General features: G+C 37.9%; 1 protein-coding gene across 3 annotated transcripts in view; it reads right to left on the minus strand.

Moving 5' to 3' along the window:
• Positions 1-26,230, minus strand: part of FHIT (fragile histidine triad diadenosine triphosphatase) — a 613,978-nt gene that overhangs the window by 408,061 nt on the left and 179,687 nt on the right. For all 3 annotated transcript variants that reach the window (XM_055708615.1, XM_055708614.1, XM_055708616.1), the window contains one exon: positions 21,493-21,614. In XM_055708615.1, coding sequence (XP_055564590.1) covers positions 21,493-21,592 — 100 coding nt within the window. In that variant the 5' untranslated portion in view covers positions 21,593-21,614. The remainder of the gene's footprint in view (positions 1-21,492; positions 21,615-26,230) is intronic.

Below are 26,230 nucleotides of genomic sequence, written 5' to 3' on the forward strand. Positions count from 1 at the left end.
CTTAATTTACTTGCAAATTTAGTCTAAACTGATACTCTTAGGAAAGACAGTTGAATCTCTGAAACTGTAACTTATTGACCCCACACATATGACATTCCTTTTATTTAGAAGATTTAAATGTGCAACCAAAGACAGTAATATGTAGTAAGATTTTTTATTATGATTTCATAAAACTTTAAAATGTTATTTTTGTTATATAAATACATCGTCTGTTCCTACAAAGTTTTACTCAAAGCTAGTTTTATTGCGTGACCTCATTTGAATCAGTAGGAAGAGCTTAAATTAATAAGGACCATTCACCGCAGTACACAAAGGTCAAATTAGCACCACCTTTACTGCTTCTTTCTGTTTGTTTTATTCTTTTCTGTAAGATAAGAGCAGTAAGATAACCAAACACAATTTTGAAAATTGCATAGGAATTTGTTTACATCGTATACATGACCGGGGTCAGAGCCCTAGGCTCTGCAGTTTGCTAGCACTGGAATTTTTCTTTTGGAACTGCTTTGCAAAGTCAGGATCTTCTGTATTTGGAGGAGCAACACACTGTGTATATGCACAACATAACTTGCAAGCATCTGATAAACACTGTTACCATTCTGCTACAAAGCCACAACATGCAGCTCCCCGAGTATGTAAAAACACTTGTCCACCCTGTCTGCTGCTGGAAGGATGAACAACTGGCACACTCCATCACTTTGGAACTGCATTCTAGTTTTTTAAAAAGAAAACAATGATGGCAACAATAACGTCTCTCCTCCCCATTGCCAGACTTTCATAATGGGTGAAGGGTTATGTCTCACCATCTTTTGCATATTCAAGGATAGGCTACTTTTCAGCTCCCTGGTAATAAGTTATACTACAAATCACATACACACACACACACATACATGTTTAAGGTTTCCATTTACCACTCGAGCAGTCATTTGACAGCTTGTGAAGTGGGAGTTCTGGTGAGATTGAAAACTTGTTGACTGAGGTAGAAGCCCAGAGCAGCAGGGAACAAAACAGGATTCAGAAGTTTTTAACACTCTGACAATAAGTATTGGAAATCACCTGGCCTTCTGTACAGGGACTTAAGAGAAACCATGCTTCCACAGAAATTCCCAAGCTGCCATCTTCAGCCTGGTTTTACAACTTATACATCATGACCAAAAGGTAAATCAGATTGTTATGACTGTGACTTAGGTTTAATACACAAATCAAGAAGCACTTCAAATTACTGTGAGTATGTCTATAGGGAAGAAGAAAAAAAAGGGGGGGGGGGGGGGGGAGTAAAAAAAAAAAGAGACATTTCAGCTGAGGCTGTACAGAGCTGAACAGAAACTGCAAAATTCAACAGTGAAGTAAGACAAAAGCCAATCTTACAAAACTCCATGCTGTAGGTGGTTAAACTGTAAGAGTACTTCACCAAGACAGTAGTTTGGGTATCTTCAGATGGCATGCGTTCACCTAAGTGTCTATAGGAATTAGGAGGGTTGTTAGTCTTGGCCATCTACCATGGTCCATCATGGCTTTTTTAAAGCTTCAAAGCATAGAAGTAACTGTGCTAGGAAGTGAGCAGGGACACCTATCCCTTACTAAAGCTATGAACACCTACCATACAACCCAAAACCACGGTACAACCCCATCTTAATATAAAAATGATATAGTGGTGTATGATCCTGCAGCACGGCATGCAGCCCTCACTGCACAGCTTTCCTGTTCACCACGTGTTTGTTCTGTCCTTGGCCATACCATGCTGCAGGCACTGGCCTATCTACAGGCTACCTCTTACTGATAAAAGCCTATTTGTATACCAAATACACATTACTGACCCCTACAAATCCTATGGCGACTCCAGGAATTCTGAGAAAATTATCTGTCCTGTGCAGTCAGTCAAATAATTTGCAGATTCATCCTGTTTTCACTGTGAACATAACAGCTGATCCTTCAGGCCCTTCTTAAGTGTGCCACCTCCTACTGGCAAGAACAATGTGGCTGGTATCTGCAGGTCAGGACCTCAAAATTATCATTTGGTATGACTCAGACCTAGCAGAAAGCATGTCATAAAACATTATTACAGTTTTTGTCCTGATAGGCAAAATCCATTTTCACAGCTCATTCATGTCTCCGGTGTAAGATCTTAATTATCCAAATCAATGCAGGTTACTCATCATTTATTTCTATAGGCCATAATTCAACAAACTGCATAAGTGTGTGCTCAGCTTTAGGTGTCTGGATGGCCTGTTTGAAAGTCTATGGTAGTTCCTGACCTAGGCCATCAATTTGCTGTGGATTTTAGTGAAGGAAAAATACCTAGTTGTGATTTTAGTTTAAATTCTAACCAACGACTTCTTGGAACAAAAGCCTGGACTCTGCATTTAGGCTTCTGAGAATAGAGAGTCAAATGTAACTTCTACTGCAAACAGTCTGTATGATATGTTTTCTTTCTACTAATCAGAAAATCACTCAGAAAATTATGATTAGTGATATATATTCTTATGCTGCAAACAGTCTGTAACCTAAGATGCTTTCAATATTTAGCAGAAGTAAAAGTAGAAGTAAAAACTATCACTAGTAGTTACTCTTAGAGACTTAATACATGACCTGACCTACTGAAAATACTTTTCTGATATTATTGACATTTGTTTAACCTATAACATTAATTCTTTGTAGCTCAATAAATCTGAGTATCTTCCCCCTGTATCATCAAGAGACTGGCACTGACAAAGAAAGTCAATCTGCGGCCCACACACAAATAATAGCTTTCCATTACATTTGCCATTTCACCTGAATAATTCCTGATAATCATGAATAATGATATTATTTGACATTCTAATGATATCATGCTGTGCAACTTCAATCCATCAGTCACTGTCAGGAAGGTCAAATATTTGTATTCCATTACATTATGCAGAGTTCATTAAACAGTTAAATGACATTATACACCTTAATTATACTTCCAAATGAAACTAGCACATATCATTTAGATTTTAGAGTCTATGTGATGCATCTCCATTTAAAAGAAGGCTCACGATTTTGAATATTCATTCATGACAATGAAATACATTGAAACTTCAAACAATATTTTTTTTAGCTCTATCAAATCCTGATGTACAAATGAGTTTACTTGATACACCTAAACACAATGTTCCTTCACAGCCTAAGAAAGTTATCATATTTTCTACTGCATTACTATGGGTTACTTCTCAGTGTTCCTATGAAGGGTTCAAATACAGGGTCATAATGATATAAGAAACTGATTATTGACTAGAGCTATCCATACACAAGATGAAGATAAATTATTTATGTAAGAAAACAGGCAGGAAAAAAGAAGAGAAATTTTGTTGTCAGCAATATTTTCTTCTTCAAAGCCACAATTTAAAGTATATCTCAACACAATGCAAAACCTGTTGTAGTGGATCATAACCATCATAAGAAAGAAGAAAGAAGCATATTCAACTGTGACATTAAAAGAGTACTATTTTTTTCATAGATATTCAAAAAACATTATGGTCACCCCAGGTTATCAGTGTAAATATTTACTAACTAGCTACCTATGGCCAGTAATCTAAAAGACTTATTTCGCATAAATACAGTTTCTTATTTTTCCCCTCCCATCAAAACCATTTTCCTTGACAAGAAAAAGAAAAATAATAAGGGATTCTAAGGCAGTCATTAAGTAGCCATCAGAAGCTATGTATTGATTTAAGTAGACTTTTAAAGAGATCATAGCCTTTGTGATTGTACTGAGCATCTTCACTCAACCACAATCTTCTAAATGAGCCACACACAATAGGCAGAGAAGTGGAAAGATTAATACAAGGAAAAATATGTTTAAAATCCACAAAGAATCCAAGTAGGGACAAGACCTTTGTTAGATTAATGTAGTTTACCAGCTTACAAAAGCCTTATAAAAATGCAACTTTCTTCTTAGCTACAAATTGGCTGCTTCCTAAGTGAATCTTTGGGTCTAATATTAATAGACCAAGCCAACCTTTTTATCAGATTCTCTTTAATTCATTACAGTATTTTATGTACAGGAAAAGAAGTAAATTAATTAGATTTCACCAGATGCTATGTGTGTTCCTCAGTTAAAACATACCATGTCATAGAACAGTTTGGGTCAGAAGGGACCTTAAAGATCATCTACTTCCAAACCCCCGCCACCAGCAGGGACACCTTCCACCAGACCAGGCTGCTCAAAGCCCCATTCAACCTGGCCTTGAATGCTTCCAGGGATGAGGTATCCATAATTTCTCTGGGAAACCTCTTTCAGTGCCTCACTGCCCTCACGGTAAAGCATTTCTTCCCAATATCTAGTCTAAATATATACTCTTACAGCTTGAAGCCATTATCCCATGTCCTATCACTACATGCCCTTCTAAAGAGTCCCTCCAGCTTTCTTTAGCTCCCCTTTAGGCACTGGCAGACTGCTATAAGGTCTCCCTGGAGCCTTCTCTTCTCCAGGCTGAACAACCCCAACTCTCTCAGCCTGTCTTCACAGAATAAGTGCTCCAGCCCTCTGACCATCTTCATGGCCTCCTCTGGACTTGCTCCAACAGGTCCATGACCATCTTAAGTAGGGGACCCAGAGCTGAACACAGTACTGCAGGTGGGGTTTCATGAGAGCAGAGTTCTTTATCTAGCTTGAACCGCTGATGGGCAAGGTAACTTTAAACAATCAAAATCAACTCAGTTATGAAACTGAAGAAGCAACAAAACACTACAGGAAAAAAGCATATCCCCTTCCTCCCCCTAGAACATGTCATTGTGAATTCACAGTCTAAGTTCGATGACTTCATAGGTGGAAAACAGATTTGGAAGTTCAGTTCAAAAAAGCAATTAATACTTACTTATTCTTAAATATTTTATTTGAATTATTAGTTTAGCAAAATTTTAAGAATTCTCTTGAACTTGACCTGAATAAATAATAGGGTTTCCTTCTCTGTATTGCATATTAGCTTAGCCTCACTTATAGGGCAAAGCATGTATGTTGGCACCGCTAATTTACAGAAATATAGTTGAAACAACCATATCAATACAGTTTTGGAGAACAAACTCAGACGTTAATTGGGTTAATAACTGCCATCTTATAGACCTAGATAATCTAAAGAGTTTAAGTTTAATTATCTTCCTTTCACTAAGCTATCTATCTTTGTTTTCTGAAGAACTGGGAAAAAACTATTCTTTCCTTCAGATTACCTGTTCTTTCACTGTACTGAATCTCTCATAGATGCCAAAAGGTATTGGAGGGAACAGGGAAATAAGGAATAACAGCCTTCCAGTTTTGGAGTTATTCCTTAGTGTTTCTACAGCTCCAGCGAAAGACATTTTCAAGTTATTTAGAAACTAATTCCAAACGTCCATCATGTGGGGTATTTTTATATTCTGAAGTGAGCTGAACTGCATTGTCATCTGCAGAGTCAAGTCCAATTAATTACTTTTCTACTTCCTTTTGTCAGTGCCAAATGCACCATCACATCCCCATTACCAAATACTGCACAGCAGCGAAGGCCAGGCCTGGGCATCAGTTTCTAACAGAGCAGATTCAAGGCACTAAAAGAAAACAGCACCCAATGTTACATCCTCCGTATTCAGTGTGCCTAGCATCACTAATTCCAAGGAGCATAATGGAAAGATGATGACTGCCTTTTTGTTTTTCTATGGCATGGCTATTTAAAACAAATTTCAACTGAATCTGCATAGAAAGTTTTAGAGTTAAATTAAGTCTCAACAACATAAAAGGGAAAAACATTTTAAGGCTACCATTTTTACATCAAAAGGCACAAAACAAATAAAACCCTAAGATAAAATGTGCCTCTGAAATCAATCTTAAACTTTGCTAATTGGGCAAACTGAATTGCTTTCAGTATATGCAGCACACTGCTGCTTCCCTTTACTTAACGAACAAAATACAGACAATGTAGTAGTAAGCAAAGGTAATGATATTTAATTAGTGTGAATGGCAGTTTTTCAAGGTTTATCACTGTGTTGTGTATATTATAGTTTATATTAAAATTAATTTTGAAAGTTTTCCATTTCATTATTGTACTCAACAAAGCAGGACTGTCATGAAATATAATTAGGAAGTCACAGAGGACCTTCTTAAACAGATACTCAGAATTCTGTGTCTCTGACAGCAGAAGCTTTGCAGAGTGCAGCAGCTCAACTGACAATGAACAAAAATTAGATTCAAGATTTGGAATAACATTAGGTTTCTATGAGTCTGCTGGCTTTCAGTGCACTTAATACTAAGGAACCCATGGGAACCTTCTCAGCCATAGAACAGTAGGACAGTCAAACACGCACTGTCTCTCATGAGAAAAACAAAACACATTATACTTCCACATTGTTTTTCTTCCTTTTCTGTCCAGTATTCGTACCGGCATTATTTTTTTTTAATCTACTGGATTTTAAATGAAGCACTTTTAAATACATGTTTTCACATGCCATATGTTCCTAATCCCAAATATCTGGATTCCAACTATAAAATATTCTCGAATTCCTTTGGATTAAGAATATATTACTGCTAAGCTACCTTCTTTGGGGGTAGAAATGGACAACAGTCTGTGACTACTGACCAACTGGTACAGCATAAGGAATAAGAATACACATCTTGCTTACAAAGGGACAAATACTGATGGTTTTTAAGTTAAAGAAACTGCCCTCCCCACACCCGCAAGTGGAAACAATCATCACTGGAGTCACTCATCATAATCTCAGCAATGGCTTTTAAAATCTAAACCATCAACCATAAATGGCTTAAAAAAACTTGACCATTTTAAGCCACCATATGAATTAAAGACATAATTACATTAGGTAAATCATTATTTTTCTCCTCAGATCTGCAGTGATAAAGAACATAGGAGGTCTCTATGACAAATGAGAACCATTTCATCTCCTCACAAAATCACCATTTCAGTGAAGAGATTTTAGAAGTATGTACCCTTTAGTTGTGCATAAGTAAGTAAATGGGCACAACAAACACTTGAGATCTATAACACTTCCCAATTTTTCTTGCAAAGATTAAAAAGTTTCAAAAGGGAAGGGGAAGTAATGAGACGGAAGACAGTTATTGCTGCCGAATCCTCAGACAGATCAGATGACAATTCTGATTCGGTTTTCATTATGTAAAAAGACAAACTGAGCATCGCTCTGTGCCTTTTCAATCATGACAAAACACAATCATCAAATCACATTATCTTCTTTACTCTGATACCTTGTAGGCAATATAAAATGATCCCCTATGGACAACACTTCAGCTGAGGTACAAAGTTAGATTCATTCAGGTACCACCAATGTGACAGTTAAAGGTTAAGGAGGATATAAGAACATACTCAAAGCTGGACCGCACATCGCTGCCCTTCCCCTGACCCCACCCTCCAAATGTTGAGAGAATTAAAGGAACATCTCAAAAGCTGTACTTTTTGGAATATATATAGGCACAACAGCAATCCAACCATTGCACAGAATAGGCCCTTGTATTTCTACTGGTTGGTTGAAATACTATTTTTTTTCTCTTTCATTTAGCAGTGTCAGACTCATCAATTTCACATCAAAATACTCATCATTATGCATCCTGTTATTTAATTTAGGAGTATTAAACCCCCTTGCATTTCTAGTCAGGTTTACAGACTATCCTCTACTCTGCAAGCACTGTAAACACACGAATGAGCAGATACATCCGTGGGCTTCTAAGAGAGTGATGACTGTTGAAAAACATACAGTCATCAGCTAGAATAAAGAATCCACACTACATATCAGAGTTAGACTAAAACAAACAATACTGCTGTGAGCGCCATATAAATGGATCAGGTTTTTCTTGTTTAAGGATGAATAAAGTCTGACCTAGACCCTTACTAGAGGTTTGTATTAGGTGTACCATTCACACATACAGGAAAAAAAAAATCTCAACTTGACTTCTTGTGCCCCCACAGCTTCAAATTGGATCAAAAAAGTTTAAGATTTATATATAAAGTAGTAACAAATGTTATTAAAAAATCATCAGAAGAGACCTTTACATGCAAGTGAAGGAGCACAGCACAGAAATACATATCTGCACACAGTGCTACAGCCCCTCGCTCCCTAAATAAAATTCATTATTTCCATGCATTATTCCCATCTTCAGAGGCTAACCTGAGCCTGATATGCTTTCTAACATGCACAGTCCTATTTTTTTTTTCTATGGTGCTCCAGTCTGAATAAGATCTGCACCAACTCCATTATTATTAACGACTGTAACTGAACTAAAATATTTCTTCCAACTTTTAATGGTGTAAAAATCAAGCATAGATTACTAGTTGAGCCACGTGATAAAAACCAAGCCAGATGTTATAAACATTAAGGAAAGCAGTTCAGTTTAGTTCAAAATTCTCTCCAATTTTTCTCTTTCAACTGAATACATAAAAGCTATTGTAAGCTGTTTCTTGGTTTTGCTTTCTGCAAACATCTGATTGCACCGGTTCCTTTCAGCTAATGCCTAACTTTCATGTAAGAAGCATGTTTCTCCACATTTAAAAAAATGATTCAGTACCATATGGTATTTATAAGCAAGTCATAATCGATATTAAATGCATTGCATTTTATTTTGTTAAGGAACTGGAGAGAAAAAAGTGAGACTTTCACTGTTTGCTAAGCTAAAATAACATCACCGAAATATCATGCTGAGTCAGCAGTGTTCCATTAACATCACAGTTTTCAGAGTAAGATAAAAATAGGGTTATACAACTCCACAATATTTTTGTGATGAATGTTCTCCAGGTCAGATTCAGAATTTTTTTTGAAAGACCAGCAAGTATAACTTACTTTATTAATATTGATAGGGTCATAGTAAGGAAACGTTAATTGAGCAGAGATGTCATTAGCATCCTTCCACATGACTGGATACCAATTAGGTGGCTTTTTTTGCCTTTTTTTTTTTTTCTAAAGTCTTCCTACTACCTAAGAAGGGTGGCAATTCTATGTTTTACATTCATTCAAAATGACTGCAGAAAGAGAATACCCTAAACAACAAACATTCTCACAATACTCTACTAGTTCCTCTGCAATTCTATATAAGCAGCCATGTCTGAAGTCTCTCACTAATTTTTTTTAAGGAGAGTCATTGAAAAATACATTGAACTTATTCCAAAGTGCTTATAAAGTTCTTGCTCCTGACATAATTTCCCTCCACCACAATAGGGCTATGCAAAATTTAGTATGTTAAAAAATTTGCTTTCATTTTGTCTTTCATTTGCACTACCTGGAGTTAAAGTAATTGGGGGCAGACATGGGGGCATACCATGTAATTTCATTTTGCAAACATGATAGGTGGACCTTCTGCCAAAAATGTCAATAGAACATTGTGACACAAGGCATTTGGCTCTAACAAGGAAGTTTCAGGCTGTTTTCAACATTGCTGGGCGGTCCTTGTACCCAGACATTCAACAGATAGGTAATGCTTGGCAGAGGTATCCTGCTATGTCCTCATGAATAGGCAAAATTAAAATCCCAAAACGTTGATCTCTATTTCAGATACAGTTCAAATTAATTCAATTTTGCTACACACTGGATACAGCTAACAGAAGTTATATTAGGTGTGTAGATGTAAAGAAATACAACCAATAATACACAAATTAGGCAGACGTGTAACAAATTCTAAATTAGCTATTAATAGACAGTTAACAACACAACTTTATGTTCCCTTCCAAGCTCCTGGCAGGAATTTCAAGTTGCAGGTCAATAAAGCTGTTTTGTTTGTAATTCTCTACTACTGATTTCAAAGTTAAATGATATCCCTTCAAAAGTAAGACCCACCTCCTCTGTGAAAGGTTATCCAAATATCTTGACTTCAGTTCCTAACGCAAATCTTTTCCTTCCTTCTTATATCAATCTTTCTTGTAAGGAAGATGAGATTTCATTTTGAAGACTTGAGAATGGAAAAAAAAGTCACAGCTCATTGTTGTCCCATGAACTGTCCATGTCATTCAGCCAGTGAGAAAGAGATAAATTATTCTGATATCCTCCAGCTAACAGATTCCATCATTATCATTCCTCCATGAAGATAATAGCATCTTATTAACCTTAAAGAGAAGTCCAATCTTGATTTCAAAGTACCAAATAATAATAAATGCACCTCAATTCCAGCAGTTTCTTTCAGTCACTGAATTACTCTCAATACTTAAAAAATAAAATAAAAATCACTGCTTATAGTTCATGTATCTCTAGCTTTAAATGTATGGCTACATCTCCTATTAATGCCTTTGCTAGGCTAAGACTTTTATATATTGCTGGAAAAATTGTTCCTATATACAGACATATGATCAAGTCATTTTTCAGCTTCCTCTGGCAAAATCATTCTGACAACTTCTTTTATATTCCTTGTAATGTTATCACAAGTCTCACTACATTTTGAGCTCTTAAAGATTCTGAAATCAAGACTCTTCATGAGCTTATTCACCACCACCACCAAACATGAAGAAAAAAGACGTGTGCCGAAGAAGCAGCTGTGTAACCGTATACAAACAGCACCCAGATGCACCTGAAAGGGCAAAATTAAGATGGCAAACATAAATCTAATTCTCTCTCCCCTTTCTCTGCTTTTCCCTTCTTCCTCTTGCTCCCCATATCACACATGATTTTGAATTCAATAGCATCAACAGAAATGCACTGTTTTCACAACTGAGGTCTGGGTTTCTTCCTGACTTGGAATGCCATTTATCTGCTCAACTATATCATTACAATATTTTGGCTAAACTTTATCCTCAGAGTATGAATGAGCAATGTGAACTAAATACCAAATGAGATTAATAAAACTGAGCCTAAGAAAGTGTTGCTGAAATGTGCACTTATAGTGATTCAACTGCAATGCCTGAATTCTGGCAATGTTAATTTCTATGGCATGATATAAATATATAATCTGTGCCATATATTCTTTCCCTGCAACCAGGCAAATTCTACCTGGGAGAGGCAGACAAAGAACTACAGAAGCACACAATGACACATTTTCAAAAAACATTCATAAATAGCTGCATTTTTACGTACACATCAGAGCAAAACCTTGTATTTGGCTACATGTTCATCAGACCAGACTGCGCTAAAAAGCAGAATTTCCAGATTCACCTATTCAAACTCATACTTGTCACACACAATTTCTAATTCTATGAAACAAGGAGCAATGAGGTCATCTCAATGCATTTCCAGTTATTAACTGATAAAGATAATAAATTCTGAACTAAAACTAACTGTTCTTTAGCAGCTTCTGTAGAGAGGTCACTCATCTGCATACAATATGATGTTAAACTAAAGAGTATCAGTAGGGGAATTCTCAACTTTTATTGTACAACATGAACATCTGCTCAAGAGCTCACTCTAAGACTTCTGCTGTTTTGATCAGAAACAGTAGAAGTCACAGGTTACAAGGAACATCAAAAAGCAAAATACATTAGAAAATGAACAGCAGACTACACACATATGCAACCTTAGAAATCTAGATACTGTATGAGAGATAAAGTGAAAACACCTGTATCACTGAATTATGCATTCATTTCCTACTGTAGCATCATTTTACAACAAAGCCTCCATTGTCTACTATGTTCATCTATAACTTTACACAAGACAAATTATTAATACATAATTTACCCAATTAGCAAAGATCTCCTAAACAATTGAAGGAGCACAACCAAGCAGCCTTGAGCATGCAGCAAAGTGGGAGATACTGTATGTGCTACCTCCTTGAGCAGGCAGTGAAGGAAAGCACACCACTGGGCATGAGTTAACTGCTACGGGAGTGGAGAGGAGGAAAAGAAGGGGAAGAACTCTAAAAAACAACAGATAAAAGAAGGGATAAAGCTCAACAGAGTCAGGGCCTTGCATCTCATAACTCAGTTATTTTGCATGTGTATCCAGAAGTCTAGTACTGCTTCAGAATAAAGCAATTGTTTTCAAAATATTCCTTTTGTGAACAGTTTTCCTTAAGCTGCCTCCTAATAAATCTGTATTGGTGACTGGACTCTCTTCAGACCTCTGTGTCTGCACTTACTGGGAGAATAGAGTAAATTGGATTTCCTCTCAAAGGACTGACACCTGCACCAGGTAGTCTGAAGAGATTAGCCTATGGCATTATTTATGCCCTGGTGAAGGTATGAGGAAGGCACACCACAGCACACTATTCCTTCATTTCTATATGTTTAGCGAGCATTCCTGCTTATTTTTCATTTACATGGCATGCCCTTTTTTCCCTTCTTCACTGTTGGAGATTGCAATGATTTTGCCTGGGACAGAGTTAATTTTCTTCATAGTAGCTAGTATACAGCTGGATTGGATTTGATTTGTGCTGGACGCAGCGTTGGTAACACACCGATGTTTTCGTTACTGCTGGGCAGCGCTTAGAGAGCGCCAAGGGCTTCTCTGCTCCTCACCCCCCCCCCCCCCCCAGCAGTGAGGAGGCTGGGGGGGGCACAAGGGGTCGGGAGGGGACAGAGCCAGGACAGCTGACCCAAGGGATGTCCCACACCATATGGCGTCATGCTCAGCATGTAAAGCTGGGGGAAGGAGGAGAGGGGCCCACACATTCGGAGTTACAGCATTTGTCTTCCCAAGTAACCACTGCACATAACAAAGCCCTGTTTTCCTGGGGATGGCTGAACACTTGCCTGCCCATGGGAAGCAGCTAATAAATTCTTCATTTTGCTTTGCTTGTTCACATGGCTTTTGTTTTGCCTATTAAACTGTCTTTATCTTCAGTCCATGAGTTTTCTCACTTTTGCCCTTCCCATTCTCCCCTGCATCGCACTGGGGAAATGAGTGAGTGGTGGCTTAGCTGTCAGCTGGTGTTAAACCACAACACAAGTCCTTTAAATATATGATGATGATTACTTCTGAAATTATGAAATATCTTCATTAGATTATAATTATGGTACACCAGGGAATATTAAGGTATGTTTCACAAGAAAAATGCTACATATTAGGCTCTTCACAGCAAATAGATGAGATGACAGTTTAACATTGTATCTCTACATCTCCTCTCAGGAGCTGCAGAAGGACGTTAGTATCAGATGCCTCTGAAAACTATTTACTTGAAAAAAACACATAGTTGTATTACACTGAGTAGCACAAAATATTCCAATATGCTAGAAACAATAAGCAATAAATGAAAATTCCAATTGACTTTCCAGCAAATCTATTTTCATTACAAATGGAGATTTTGGATGTATTGCATTACTTATGGTAATTGTGTGACATCTATTATGAATAACCATGTATTCCAATCATCTCTTTTAATTATATTCTGCCATAAGAGCAATCCATGCAATACCTTGCCCAGACTTAGTTAACTGTGTGTGTGCTGCATACCACATTCTGATGGCTCTGTTGAGGACAAAAGGTCCTAGGCATGCACAAACTGTAACGAGAATGGCTTGTAATTGTCACCCCCTTCATTACCCAGAAACTGCTTAAAACAAGAGTGAAAAAAGCTGAATTTAAATCCAGTTATGTACTGAGGAAAAAAAATTATCTTTTTATTCCTTTCTTTTAGAAAGCTCATGGTAGTTGGTACCTGAATGCAAAGCACATGGCTATCTGCTATTGATGCAAGCACTTACATTTTCTATAGTGGAAAAACAGCAACAGCAGCAATCACCTCCTTTGTATCTGTTATCTATTGTCCATTTATGGCTGTTGAGTTTGTTTGGGTTTCCTGGTGTGATGAAAAGGATAAAATTACAGGTTCGTTCCATAACCACACCAATTACAAATTTGCTCTGTACTAGACTAGAAAACATCTCCTGGACCAAAAATATTCATTACTTATGAACAGGACTTCACAGTTTTATAACCAAGAATGCCAATTATTGTGTTACATCTCAAAGGAAACATTTTACTTTTTCTGAAACCTACCTCAGTTTCCCTGCCACTTTTCATACAGAAGTTTGCTACCTTTTTATTTTACTTCCTTCTACACAGCTTTGCCCCTGTCTTTTAAACTTGACTTCTTCCAGCTCCTTAGGATGAGGCTTTTTCACTAAACATTTAGCCAGGTCTCTTGCTATGCTGAAATAAGAATGGGTAAACTTTTTTCCCAGATATCTCTGTCACTCCAGTGAGAGGAACCTCAAAGTAAATTCACTTAAGTCAGTTACTACAAAACTATAGCTTTAAGTCAATGTGAAAATGCTAACATGCTTTGCAAGTTGTTAATGAAGGTAAAAATGACAAAATGGGAGGCTGTAACTAACCTAACACTCAGTGAAATATGAATGTAAATTTAAGCAAGTATTTTCAACCATCAAAAAATCAGCTGCTTTCATACAAAATAGGGTCTCAACAATTATGTCATAAAAATAAAAATCACAACATTGGGAAGACAGTAGGCAGTTTCTGTGAAATTTGATCTTCTATAGCCATCATCAGTCAACTGATCTAAAATTTAGATGGTTTACATTTTTTCACGATGACAGGAACAGGCTTTCCACAGTGTTCTTTATGGGCACAGTGTAAGTATGCAGAATGTACTTAACCCCCCACAATGAAGGGACTCATGGACTAGGTTTCAAAATTTCTTCTGCGTGTCCCTGGAGCTTGTGAGGACAAGCAGTTCCACTTTTAGAGGACATACATGAGTAGCACACCTTCAAAATTGTACCGTGAGTGCCCCTGAAACACACAAAGCGGTGGAGAGGTTCATTCATAATATGGTTTTCTTTAAGTCATTTATAAGTTCCAAATAACGATGATGACAAACAGGTGAATAAAAAGGATTAGATGACAATGGAATTAGAATTTTTTAGCCGCATTTCAGCATGTGTTAGCAAAGTAGCCAAGAAATTTAATTGCACAGATCGAACCCATTATGACACACAGTTTACGAGCTTATTTTTCAGAGATCTCATTACTATCCATACAGCTAGGTTTGAAGGTCAGTTGAACACATCACTAAGACACTGCTCATCCCTCCATGGCCTTTGGTAAGATGCACCAAGCTCCAGCCTAGGAGCTACTGCTACAGCTTTTTAATATCTCTTCCAGTGTAGGTTGTGCTACAATCTGAGAAATTCTTATCGCTAACTGGAATGCATGCAAATGAGTAATTTAGTTGGTAACTTACTCCATTTGCAATTCAGCAAAAATTAGTTGTGATTTCATTATTTTTTTTATTTCCATTTGAAAAACTGGCACAAAGCATTTAGAATGGGATTTTCATCAACTCCGTTATATTTAACGTAACAGTAACAATGCAAACAGAATAAATAAATCCTTATGGTGAAGTACATTCTCCTTCAACAGTGAGTACCTTTCAAGTCAGACAAGATCGGAAGGGAGAGAATTTTTATCAGACCAAATCATACAGTTGAACTTCACCCCCACAAATAAGGGAGACAGATAAGCTTTTGTGCACAGAGCCCTGAATCTATTATCTTCAGAAGCAGCATTTCTTAATGCGAGTCAACCACCATGCCTTTGTTTGTAGACCGCAAACAAAATGACTGCAGCTCTGAGATAATTAACTGGCCTCTCTATCACCACTAAATTCAAGTGGTTTGCATACACAGAGCCGAGCAGTCATTCTTTGGGTTGTTTGAAGAGAACCTTTTTTCCCAGAAGGTAGCTTGAGAAGTGAAGCTGATATACTCGCTGGCTGCTGCCAAGGTCCAGTCCCACTCCTTACCCTCTACACAATATAGTTTAATTTAGCGAAAAATTATTAAGCACAGGAACTGGTTTTCTTACTCTCATTTGTGCAAGTAGATGAGGGACCAGGACTGATCATAAAGGGAAAAGTTATGGAACAGCTTTATTTGGGATTTGAGGGGGGGGAAAAAAAACTTGGGACCTTCCACTGATGGTCAACAGCTTCAGACTGGTATCTCACAAAGAATTTGGCAAACACTGACAATATAGAAAGTAAGTCTGAATCTGTTAGCATTCCTGATAAAGAAATAAAGTCTATACTTCCCCCACATTTTCACAAAAGATCCATCATTTACATTTGTTCTTCCATTCAGGAGGTCTTTTCTACACCAGAAAAGGTACTTTATCCTCTTCCTAGTACTGTCTTCTAGACTTAACTATACATTTTGGGAAAATCATGTAAGTAGTTCACTCCACAGGGTAACAAACATTTTCTGTCTCCACGTGAGACCCTGGCTATCTCTAGCATCATATTTAGCTTACAGAGTCTTTACCAAACCCCCTTATTTTTAGCTCTTTGATAAAGAGCTAAAAGAAGCATGACTGCTCCTTAGCATTGCACTAAAGCAAACTAATAATAATAGTAAGGCATACAAAGCTTCTGTAATAAGCGCTAAAGAGTACTTTCCCACAGGGTTTGATATTTGTAATGTGAAGTTGTAACAATGCAGTGTACATTATTGCGATATGTAAATGAAAATTTACATATTCTGCAATATAACTGAATTTTATTTTCTAAATCTTAGTTTTATGGCAAATATTAACACTTGTTTAGGCTAAAAACTATAAAATTCATAATTACATAGCATAAATACAGATGTGATAAATGTGCAATGTACAAAATACCTAAATCACAATAAAAAGCAGCTCTGTAACTTTATGAAGAATTAGAATTTCATATACATACTAAACCACATGATTTCCAACCAAACTTGTAAGAGAATACTACTGTTGTTTCCAGAGCCAGTGTGCTATCTTCAATGGAAATTTTGTCAGGACTTTTAACTAAATTAATTTTTTTTAAATATATTAATAAACAGTACTAATCAAAAGGATTATTTCTTTTTAACTGCAAATCTTTTAAGAAAAGCATTGTCACAACATTTGTGACAATACAGAATATGTCAGTCTCAAGTAATACAGCAATTCTGACAGCATATGACAGGGAAGCTCACAAACAGACAAATCGTACAGCAAAGCAGATGCTATTCTTATATTGCCTGACCCTGGATCCCATCCCACCCATGCAACAGATCCAGAACAATTACATGGCAGCATAGGGTGTTATCAAGTCTTTGAAGGAGCATCTGGTTCAACTAATGTTTTCTCTACTCATTAATAAAAGGAACAAGCTGCAGTAACTCACAATACAGTACGCTGTCTCGGCAACAAATTATGACCATTAACCTCATATAGTGATGAAGTTGCCAGAAAATATCACATGCTTTGACTTTTTATGTATGGTCTGTTCCCACAACCAGAGTACTTTCTGGTGAGAAACACTAGATCTCTGTGGAAATAGCAATACCACACAGTCCAGCAAAATTCAGTATACAACAGTTAAACAGTGCCTTTGGGGGGAGTTGTTTTTTTGTTTTGGTTTTACTTTTTTGATTGGAAAAAGCTTTTCATAATCAATCCCAGATGAAAAGTTATTGTCAAATGTTTATTCTAATTTATTATACACACATATATGTGCACATACTGAAGGAGCCAAACTGTTCACCACAAATTTCTATAAAATTGTTTGGTCCTGATAACCCTCAGCTCATTGTTCCCAGCTGGAAAGCCTGATCTTTTTAATAACCAGTTCAATAAACTGTAGAAAAATGCTTTGTATAATATAGTATTGCCATAGATCTGATGTTTGTCTCTATCATTACATATTGCATTCAATCAATTTACAAATGCCGTGTTCCTTTTGTGCTAGTTCTTCTTCTGGCATCCTGAAGACAAATCTAAAGATCAATACCTTGTCTACTGAAAAAAAAAAAAAAATGGACATAAAAAATGAATAATTGTATTTATAATAAAAAGTCATAGTCCCCAAATGGATTCTACTAATGTTCAAATTAATTTTTCATCTTTAACACAAGATGAAAGCAAGTATCCTGCACAATGCAATGAGAAAGGCGGTGTTAATGAAAGTTCATGCTTATTGAAGAAATGAGCAAAGCCATGTAAAGTTACGGCATACGGTGAGGAAAACAACAATAAAGTAGGTCATTCACAAGGTATTTTCTACCGTATTAAAGAGCAAAAAGTCCATGTCAAAGAGCAGATGGATTTTCTTTAAAAGACACAACAGTTCTGCTCTGAACTATGGAAGCAGCAAGGCTCTGAATGAAATAAGTAGGAAAACAAGTAGAAGCTTAGCTCATGCTGGTTACATGAGATGATACAGTTTATCTTGTGCCTTTTGTGTGACAGAAACAATGCATTTGCTGACTACAAATACATCCCTCCCTGCACTATTCCAGCTAGTGAATACCTATCTCCTCTGAAACAACTACATAGCTGTTCAAGGGAGCCACAAATGACTTCTTTCACAATCACTCTTTGCAAAGCAGCAAGGTAAAAGAACTTAGAGGACACACGGACTCTGCTTTTCATAGGAAATGTTATTAGTACCTGCATAAGTGTACAAATCCCAGCAAGCTTACAGAATAACCAGCTCACCTCCTCCTCACTCCCACGCTGACTGCTAAGATGTGCACTGCATGCAGTATTCCCACCTAGACTCTTGGCTCCATAACAGTTCACAGGCATTAATAAAACAAAATCATACCATTTCTGTACAAAAGAGAAAACGAATGTAAAAACACACCCCGACATCCAATATATCATTAATCAAGACTGTCTCAAATACCACGTGCCTGGCCAGTCTAAGAAAGACAAGTGGAAAGGGGCAGGCAAGCCCCAATCTTCTCCTTTGACCTACATGCAAGAACAGGGCAGGTATGCATTCCTCATTCTGTTGAGTGACTTGATGTCTTCAGACAGACTCTGGTCAGACATCTCTGAGCCTTTAACCATTTCCCTGTTAGGTGACAGCAAAGGGACTGGATGTCCTGAGGGGAACACGCACTAATCCTGCACCCTGACCACGTGTACCTGTCCCTCTCCATTTGGTAGTGCCAAAAGAGGTGAACAAGTTTGCTACTATTGTCAAACACATGCATGTATTTTTGCTTACACAGCAGAGATTCCAGTTTAATGCCAGCTATCCCCTACTCAATAGTGAGAACCAAGTTGCTTCCTGTTCAAGAATCTGCAAAAACTGCTCAAAGGAATCTCATTACAAACAAGTTCCTGTATCCATGAACTCATTAGACAGAAGTCTAATGCTGAGGCAAATGAGGCGGCTCTCGCCGGGAATGGGGGAACTCTTCCCTTACCATGAATAGCATGTTATTCCTATTCCTGCTCTTAGTTACTATTAGCACAGTTTGACTTTCACGTGTCAAGCTGAATACATGGGATTGGCAGCTGGAGATAAACAAAACAAAACTCTGTAATGTGTTAACTGAACAAGCATGCTTTGGCATTGCTCAAATCACAAACACTGAACTCCACGAGACAATTTTGACTGATTTTTTTCCAGAGTATAGCCTTATTTTAAAACTATTAAAGCAAATTCACAGTTCCAATCCTACGTTCTGTTTCAAGATGGAATTTCAACCTTACCAGTTAATTAAAGCCACCACCTGGAGTGAGCTGGCTTTCAAACTGATTTCCTTTGTCTCTCTAATTCACACACATTAAAATTTTATTTTCTACTTGAATAAAGAAATGAAAAGGGATGTCACAAGTGTGCCAATGATGAGGCAGATAAAATTATTGCAATAAAACAAAGAAAATACACTTGTTACTGCCAGGTCTCAAGATGAATGCTGCATTATACAGACGTTTTAAAGGCTTACAACTGCAAATTGCTCTATTTTACACACTGTATTGTAGCCTTTGCATCAAGATCTTTTCTAATTTTTTGTTACTGCAATGAGAAAGGGAAAGGGTTGGGGTTTTATTACCTGAACAGTTACTCAATGGAGAAACAAAGACTACATCATATATTACAACACATGAGCTATTAAAACAATGTGACACTATAAAATATGCTGCAGTACTCATTATGGGATAACAAAGCTAAACCTGAGCAAAAAAAATTATCTGCCAAACAGCAATAGCTGTACAACTAGAGTTTATAATCTTTAATTATTTAAGAAGGAAAGAAGCTTGTAATAATTAAGTTTTATAGGCTCCTTAAATTGTCATTGCCAGGTGCTCACAAAACTTTAAAACAAGGATCTTTCATCTGAAATAACTCTTATTTTTAACAACAGCTTCAATTGTTCACTTAACTGATTAATTAAAAAAAATCATTAACTTTTTTTTTTTTTCTTCAAACTTCCACACACAGTACAGATAACATTTTATTTACTCTCTGATCTGGACAATGCGTATACCAACATTCTGCTCAGGTGTTTACAGGCTCTGCATCTTAGAGTCACTGATGTGATACCGTCTTTAGAAAGCTTTGAAAATGTTGGGGGTTTTTTTAGGACAAATCTATAAATGACATTGATTTACATCAGATACTTCAGAAACATGAAGTTGAGAAGAACTGTTCACTTAATTCACTGCAATATATTGGTAAGATAGGAATATTTTAAAGTTTCTATAAATGCATAAAGATGCGTAGACCTTATAACCAAAAGGTGGTCTGACTAGTGGTACAAACAGACACCATTCAAAGCAGGTGTAGAGAGAAGTTCTATATTGATTCTGTATCAAACAACTATAATCTACAGAAGTGGCAGGAGAAGAGAAAGGTCTCATGTTTTAGACAAAACACATTTACGGGTCTAACAAAATATATTAAAACTTACAAATTATAAATTACACATTAAATTATGAAAGAAAACATAAAAATACAGAAGAACAAGAAAGCTTCTAATAAGCTTCAGATGACTCTTCTTTTCCCAAAATACATTCAGCCATTGCCTAACTGACTCCCTACTAAAATTTTACCATGGACCTCAATGGAAATGTTCAGCCTTGAGTATTTCTGAAGAATTCCACCTCCAGCCACTGAAATCAGCACAAGTTACACAGCAGCAAAGTTTTGACTGGAAAATAACATGCCACACTACAAAATACACTAAATAGGTACATTTAGGAGCTTGCAGAATCAAGTTCCTATACAGTTTCTAATGAGAACTTTACTTGCAACATGAGGCTTCATTTTTTCCTGAGAAAATGTGCGCACTATACAGATGGTTTATTTAATCTATTCCTACCTAAATTAATCAATCTGTCCCCAAAAAATAAGAGTCTTCATAACAGTCTTCATTAACGGTTGGACTCGATGACCTTAAAGGCCTTTTCCAAACTAAAGGATTCTATGAGTCTATACAGGATTGTGCTGCCATTTGCCAAATTGTGTACCTTTAGTTAGGAGAATTCAAAAATCTGCTGTAAAGAAGTTACCACATCTAAAAATAAGTGACATTATTAAAAAGGAAGCAGGATGTGCTATTTAGCATAATATGAAATTTAAACAGTACTTTCTCAGATACACTTTAAAATGCTTTTAGTAGCACCTGGTTGTTTATACATCTTCTGTGATGAAAAGGTCAATAGAAATTCACCTCTGAGGTCACAGTTGCTAAGCAACCATTTTCGGCAATTCTGCAACACCGATCAAGTGTATTACGTTCCACTGCCTGGTTTCAGAATAAACCCACACACCATCCTACCTGGTCTTCAAAGCGCACCGAGCTTCTCCCGTTTTCCCCAGAGCGCCGGCACCCATCATCAAGGCGCTGCTTGGAAGGATACGTCCTGGGACCACCGGCTTGCGGTTCACCAGAGCAAAGGAGAGCTCAGTCTTCAGGAAGACCACGGAGGGCTTAATGAGGTGCTGCCCAAATCTCAGCATGATAAATGTTAATCTTCAGGGTCTGAAAAAGACAATAGTTAAGATAATTAAGGGACTCACTTTGCCTTCCCAAACAACAGGAATAAGACAGCCAAATTGTTTTAGGCAGCTTCTGAAAGAAAGCATCTCCTGGGCTCACCAGGGCATTGGGTGTTTTGGAAGGGTTGGCAAGGCTTTCCTACAAGTATCACATCTTTGAAGGCGTGGTGGAAAAGGCTTTCTTTCCAAAGAAAAACTCTTACGTATAATTTCTTAAACCCTTTTCTCATCATTTTGGCAGGGCTACAAAATTCTATACAGAGGATGTCACTTCTCCCTCTCATTTTCATTTGTTCTGCATTGTATACATTTGGGTCATATGTTCTCGGAGAAGCATGAACAGTATTCCACATGACCTTTGCCACAATGCAAATCAATGCCCACAGGACTTACAAAATAAAGAAGGCACATTTTCTAAATCAATCCCTCCCTAAATACCTCAACTGAAGAAATACTGACAAATTAAGGAAAGTACATTTACTCATTTTCCATGCATGCTTTCTAGTTCGAGCAACTGAAATGTGAAGACAATCAATAGTTGTGTGCAACATTTTCTCTTACAGAAAGAAAGCCAAAGATTTCCACTTTCATTCACTGAAGTTTTCACTCGTCCTGATGAGAATAAAAATCCTTCTTAAGTAGCTAAGGCACAATCCTAACAGTGTCTATTTTAGGTCTTTAAGCCCTAGAGTATTTAAAGTATTTCATCAATCAGAAATATCCAAGGTACTGCAGGGTAAAAGATGAAGTAACAAAGATTTCATGTGACAATACTTCAGACACATCGAAAGCATTACACTAACACTACCTCACTTGAACAAAGTGACTAATCAGAAAATTCAGTTTTATAATTTGCTTCAGCTGAGGAAAGATACTGTTAAAGTCATGGAGGATCTTTTGCGGCAGTTCTTTTCTTGCAAGCCTACTGTGTTCGGTAAGACACAAACTTTGTTCTTAGTCTAAAAGATTTATCATAATTAAGGACCCACTCCTTGTATCTGCTCCAACAAAAGGGCATACATATAACAACGCCCTCTAAGTGCACACACTTTGAAAGTGTCTGAGAAGTGCTTGTTCATTGGAAGTAAGTTCTGGCATTTTAGCAATCTGATTCCACAGAAGAACTTAACTAAATTAGATTAAGGATAGCAGATGCATCTAGCCAGGTTTTCTACCAGAAAACCATGTATAAAATTAGTATAGGATACAGTAACCAGTCAGATGACATATTCAAGCAATAACCATTCTCTAAGCAGACACCATGTCTTGTTTTATTTTTGAAAATCACAGATGAAAGGAAATGCTTGAACAGACCATAGAAGAGGGGAGATATTAACCATCCCTGATTCAAAGATCTGAAAAGATTATATAATTATTCTTTCCCATAAAGTCAACAGAAGATTAGATGTCTGAGAAGATGTGTCCCTTAACATACACTAAACCTGAAAAGCAACAACATACAAAAATCAAGTCTCTTTAGCTACTAGAAGAATCATTTACCAGAGGAAACACCTGCTGTCTTGTGCTGATGTCTGAAAAAAATAACTATTACAAACTTCAACCAATCTTCCTCATTTCTCTTAAGCAGTCCATCAGCAACACCCCCTGTAGGGGTTTCTCATTCTGATTAAAACATACAAGAATGGTTCTACATGATACCATAGAGAGACATGGGTCTCTTTGCAATGAAGTGTTTCTGATAAAGGAGCGAAACACGTTAAGTAGCCAGGACTACCATCCAGTGATGAAACTGTAAGCTAGTTGCTCCGGTAGCTGGAAAATCAAACGTACCACCGCAGTTGCCATTGCATGTAGCAATACACTGGACAGAAACAAAAGTACTAATGATCATTTCTTCTTCTGTCTTCCAGGCTACCGATAACTCAAAGCACTGTCTAGAGACACAGAACAGACTTAAACACAGAAACAAGGCTTCAAAATAACAGATGCTGATTTTAAAATCTGATGCTTTGAAATTCAATTTCAGGTGGCAGAGAACCTGAGATTTTGATAATCACCAAGTGCTGTTTGCTGCCATAAGCAAAAAACAATAAACCACAGCAGGATAAGGTTGATCACACTGGAAATAAGGCCTCGGTCCCATGCTTCAACAACTTAGACTCCAGGAAAGCTGAAAATTGATGAGCTGATGTTTTTCTATTCTAATTATCTATCTAAAATTACTAGGATCTCCTATGGGTCTTTATCAGATTAATGGGGACTCTGAAACTCACTGTTAAAAATAACCAAATCCCACTCTAAAGTGTATGTTGCAAAATTAGTTTCAGAATGGAACAAATATTGATAATTACAAGATCCAAGGTTAAAGCTGTGTTAAAGGCTTCATGTTAAGGGCAAGGGCATCCCCTGAGGTAAAAGTTTTGCTTAGTCAAAACACCACTGCAAGTAGTAGATTTGTGACAGAAAGGGGCCATACTGGAGAGTTCATAAGCTTATTATTACCACATTTTTATTTGAACAAGAAAACCAATATGAAGATCTTTTCTTTTGACTTAAATATTTACATATCCTAAATATTATACTATATATATAAACATCCTGCTATCCTACCCAATATCCTACTATCCATATGATAAAAATTTGTTTCTCTCTCCCCTTTTAACGCTCAGAATTTGGATTCCTATTTAGATTTAATGGCAGACTACTAATCTGGCCTTAACAGCTCAATTCAACATCTGCAAACAAAAGATGTTAAATTCATGAGAAAGTTTTCAATATCTCAAAATGGGAAGAGCTAGTGCCATGAAGCAGTGGTTAAAATGAACCAGAATGATGGAATGGAACCCAAACTCCAAAAGTGACATTTGAGTTTACCTGAAGTTGAGCACAGCACTATAGCTGGTAGGTACTGCTCCAGCAGATAACCTGTGGCACGCAAGGAAGTGGCAGAATTCCCTCAGCCCAAGAACCTTATTCACAACTGGAAATCAAGACCACGACTCTACAGATCCCTATATAACCATAGGCTGTTAGTGTAACCTCCAATGAACCTAAAGAGAATATGTCTGCAATCCACAGAAACACCGTAAATAAGAAGTGTCTCTTGAGGATATTCACCATCATCTAGACCCTACCAGCTACTGACCATAATTTCATCACATAATTTATGTTAAAATTAACCCTACTGGGAAAAATGCATATCTGATGGCCCTATCAGAAGAATGCCATACACGCTTTTTCATACCTCAAGACAGATTTAAAAAAAAAAAAATGTCAGTTGAGTTGACATCCTGTATAAATACATTAAACATTTGCCAAGATAAACACGTGCAACATTATTAGCCACAGAGTTTAGGTCATCATTGCTCTCCAGTATTGATGGATGGATAGGGTGGGCTGACCCTAGCTGGATGCCAGGTGCCCCCCCCAAGCCGCTCCATCACTCCCCTCCTCAGCTGGACAGGGGAGAGAAGACAGAACGAAAGGCTCGAGGGTCAAGACAAGGACAGGGAGATCACTCAGCAATTACCGTCACCGGCAAAACAGACTCAACTTGGGGAAAAGTTAATTTAGTCTATTACCACTTAAATCACAGCAGGATAATGAGAACTAAAAAACAAAACCTAAACACACCTTCCTCCCACCCCTCCCTTCTTCCTGGGCTTAACTTCACCCCCGGTTTTCTCTCCCTCCTCCTCCCCAGCGGCGCAGGGGTGCAGGGAACGGGGCTGGGGTCAGTCCATCACACTCTGTCTCTGCTGCTCCCCCCTCCTCAGGGACAGGGTCCTCACCCTCTGCCCCTGCTCCAGCGGGGGTCCCTCCGGCACAGCCGGCTCCAGCGGGGGTCCCCGCGGGGGCACAAGCCCTGCCACAACCCTGCTCCAGCGCGGGCTGCCCGCGGCTCACAGCCTCCTTCGGGCATCCCCCTGCTCCGGGGCCCTCCCGGGGCTGCAGGTGGGGATCTGCTCCCCCTGGACCTCCCTGGGCTGGGGGCACAGCCTGCCTCACCGTGGGCTTCACCACGGGCTGCCGGGGAATCTCTGCTCTGGCGCCTGGAGCCCCTCCTGCCTCCTCCTGCACTGGCCTTTGGTGCCTGCAGAGCTGTTGCTCTCACATATTCTCGCTGCTCTCCCCAGCCGCAATTGCTGTTGCGCAGGTTTTTTCCCCTCTTTTTTAGATACGTTATCTCAGAGGTGCTACCACCGTCGCTGATGGGCTTGGCCTTGGCCAGCCGCGGGTCCGTCTTGGAGCCGGCTGGTGCTGGCTCTGTCAGACATGGGGAAGCTTCCAGCAGCTTCTCACAGAAGCCATTCCTGTAGCCTTCCTGCTACTAAAACCTTTCCATGCAAACCTACTACAATGAATATCTTCAATGCTTCAAAAACAACTAGAAATACATTTTCAGCAAATGCTAAATGGATCCATACACAGATTCTGTGCACCACAGAATCTATGTATTCATAATACACCTACCACATGCTTCTTATTTCACTGCCATCTTGTTAAAAAAAGTCCAGAAAGGTTCAGTAAAGTAAAAGCAATGGCCTCACACCTCACCAAGCAACAGTTTGAAGAATCAGGTTACAGCCCAACTTGGTTGACCCGGAATTATTAGAACATTTTTAGATCTCACGCATA

This window comes from Falco cherrug, chromosome 4 (genome assembly GCF_023634085.1).
Source record: "Falco cherrug isolate bFalChe1 chromosome 4, bFalChe1.pri, whole genome shotgun sequence".
Lineage (NCBI taxonomy): Eukaryota > Metazoa > Chordata > Aves > Falconiformes > Falconidae > Falco > Falco cherrug.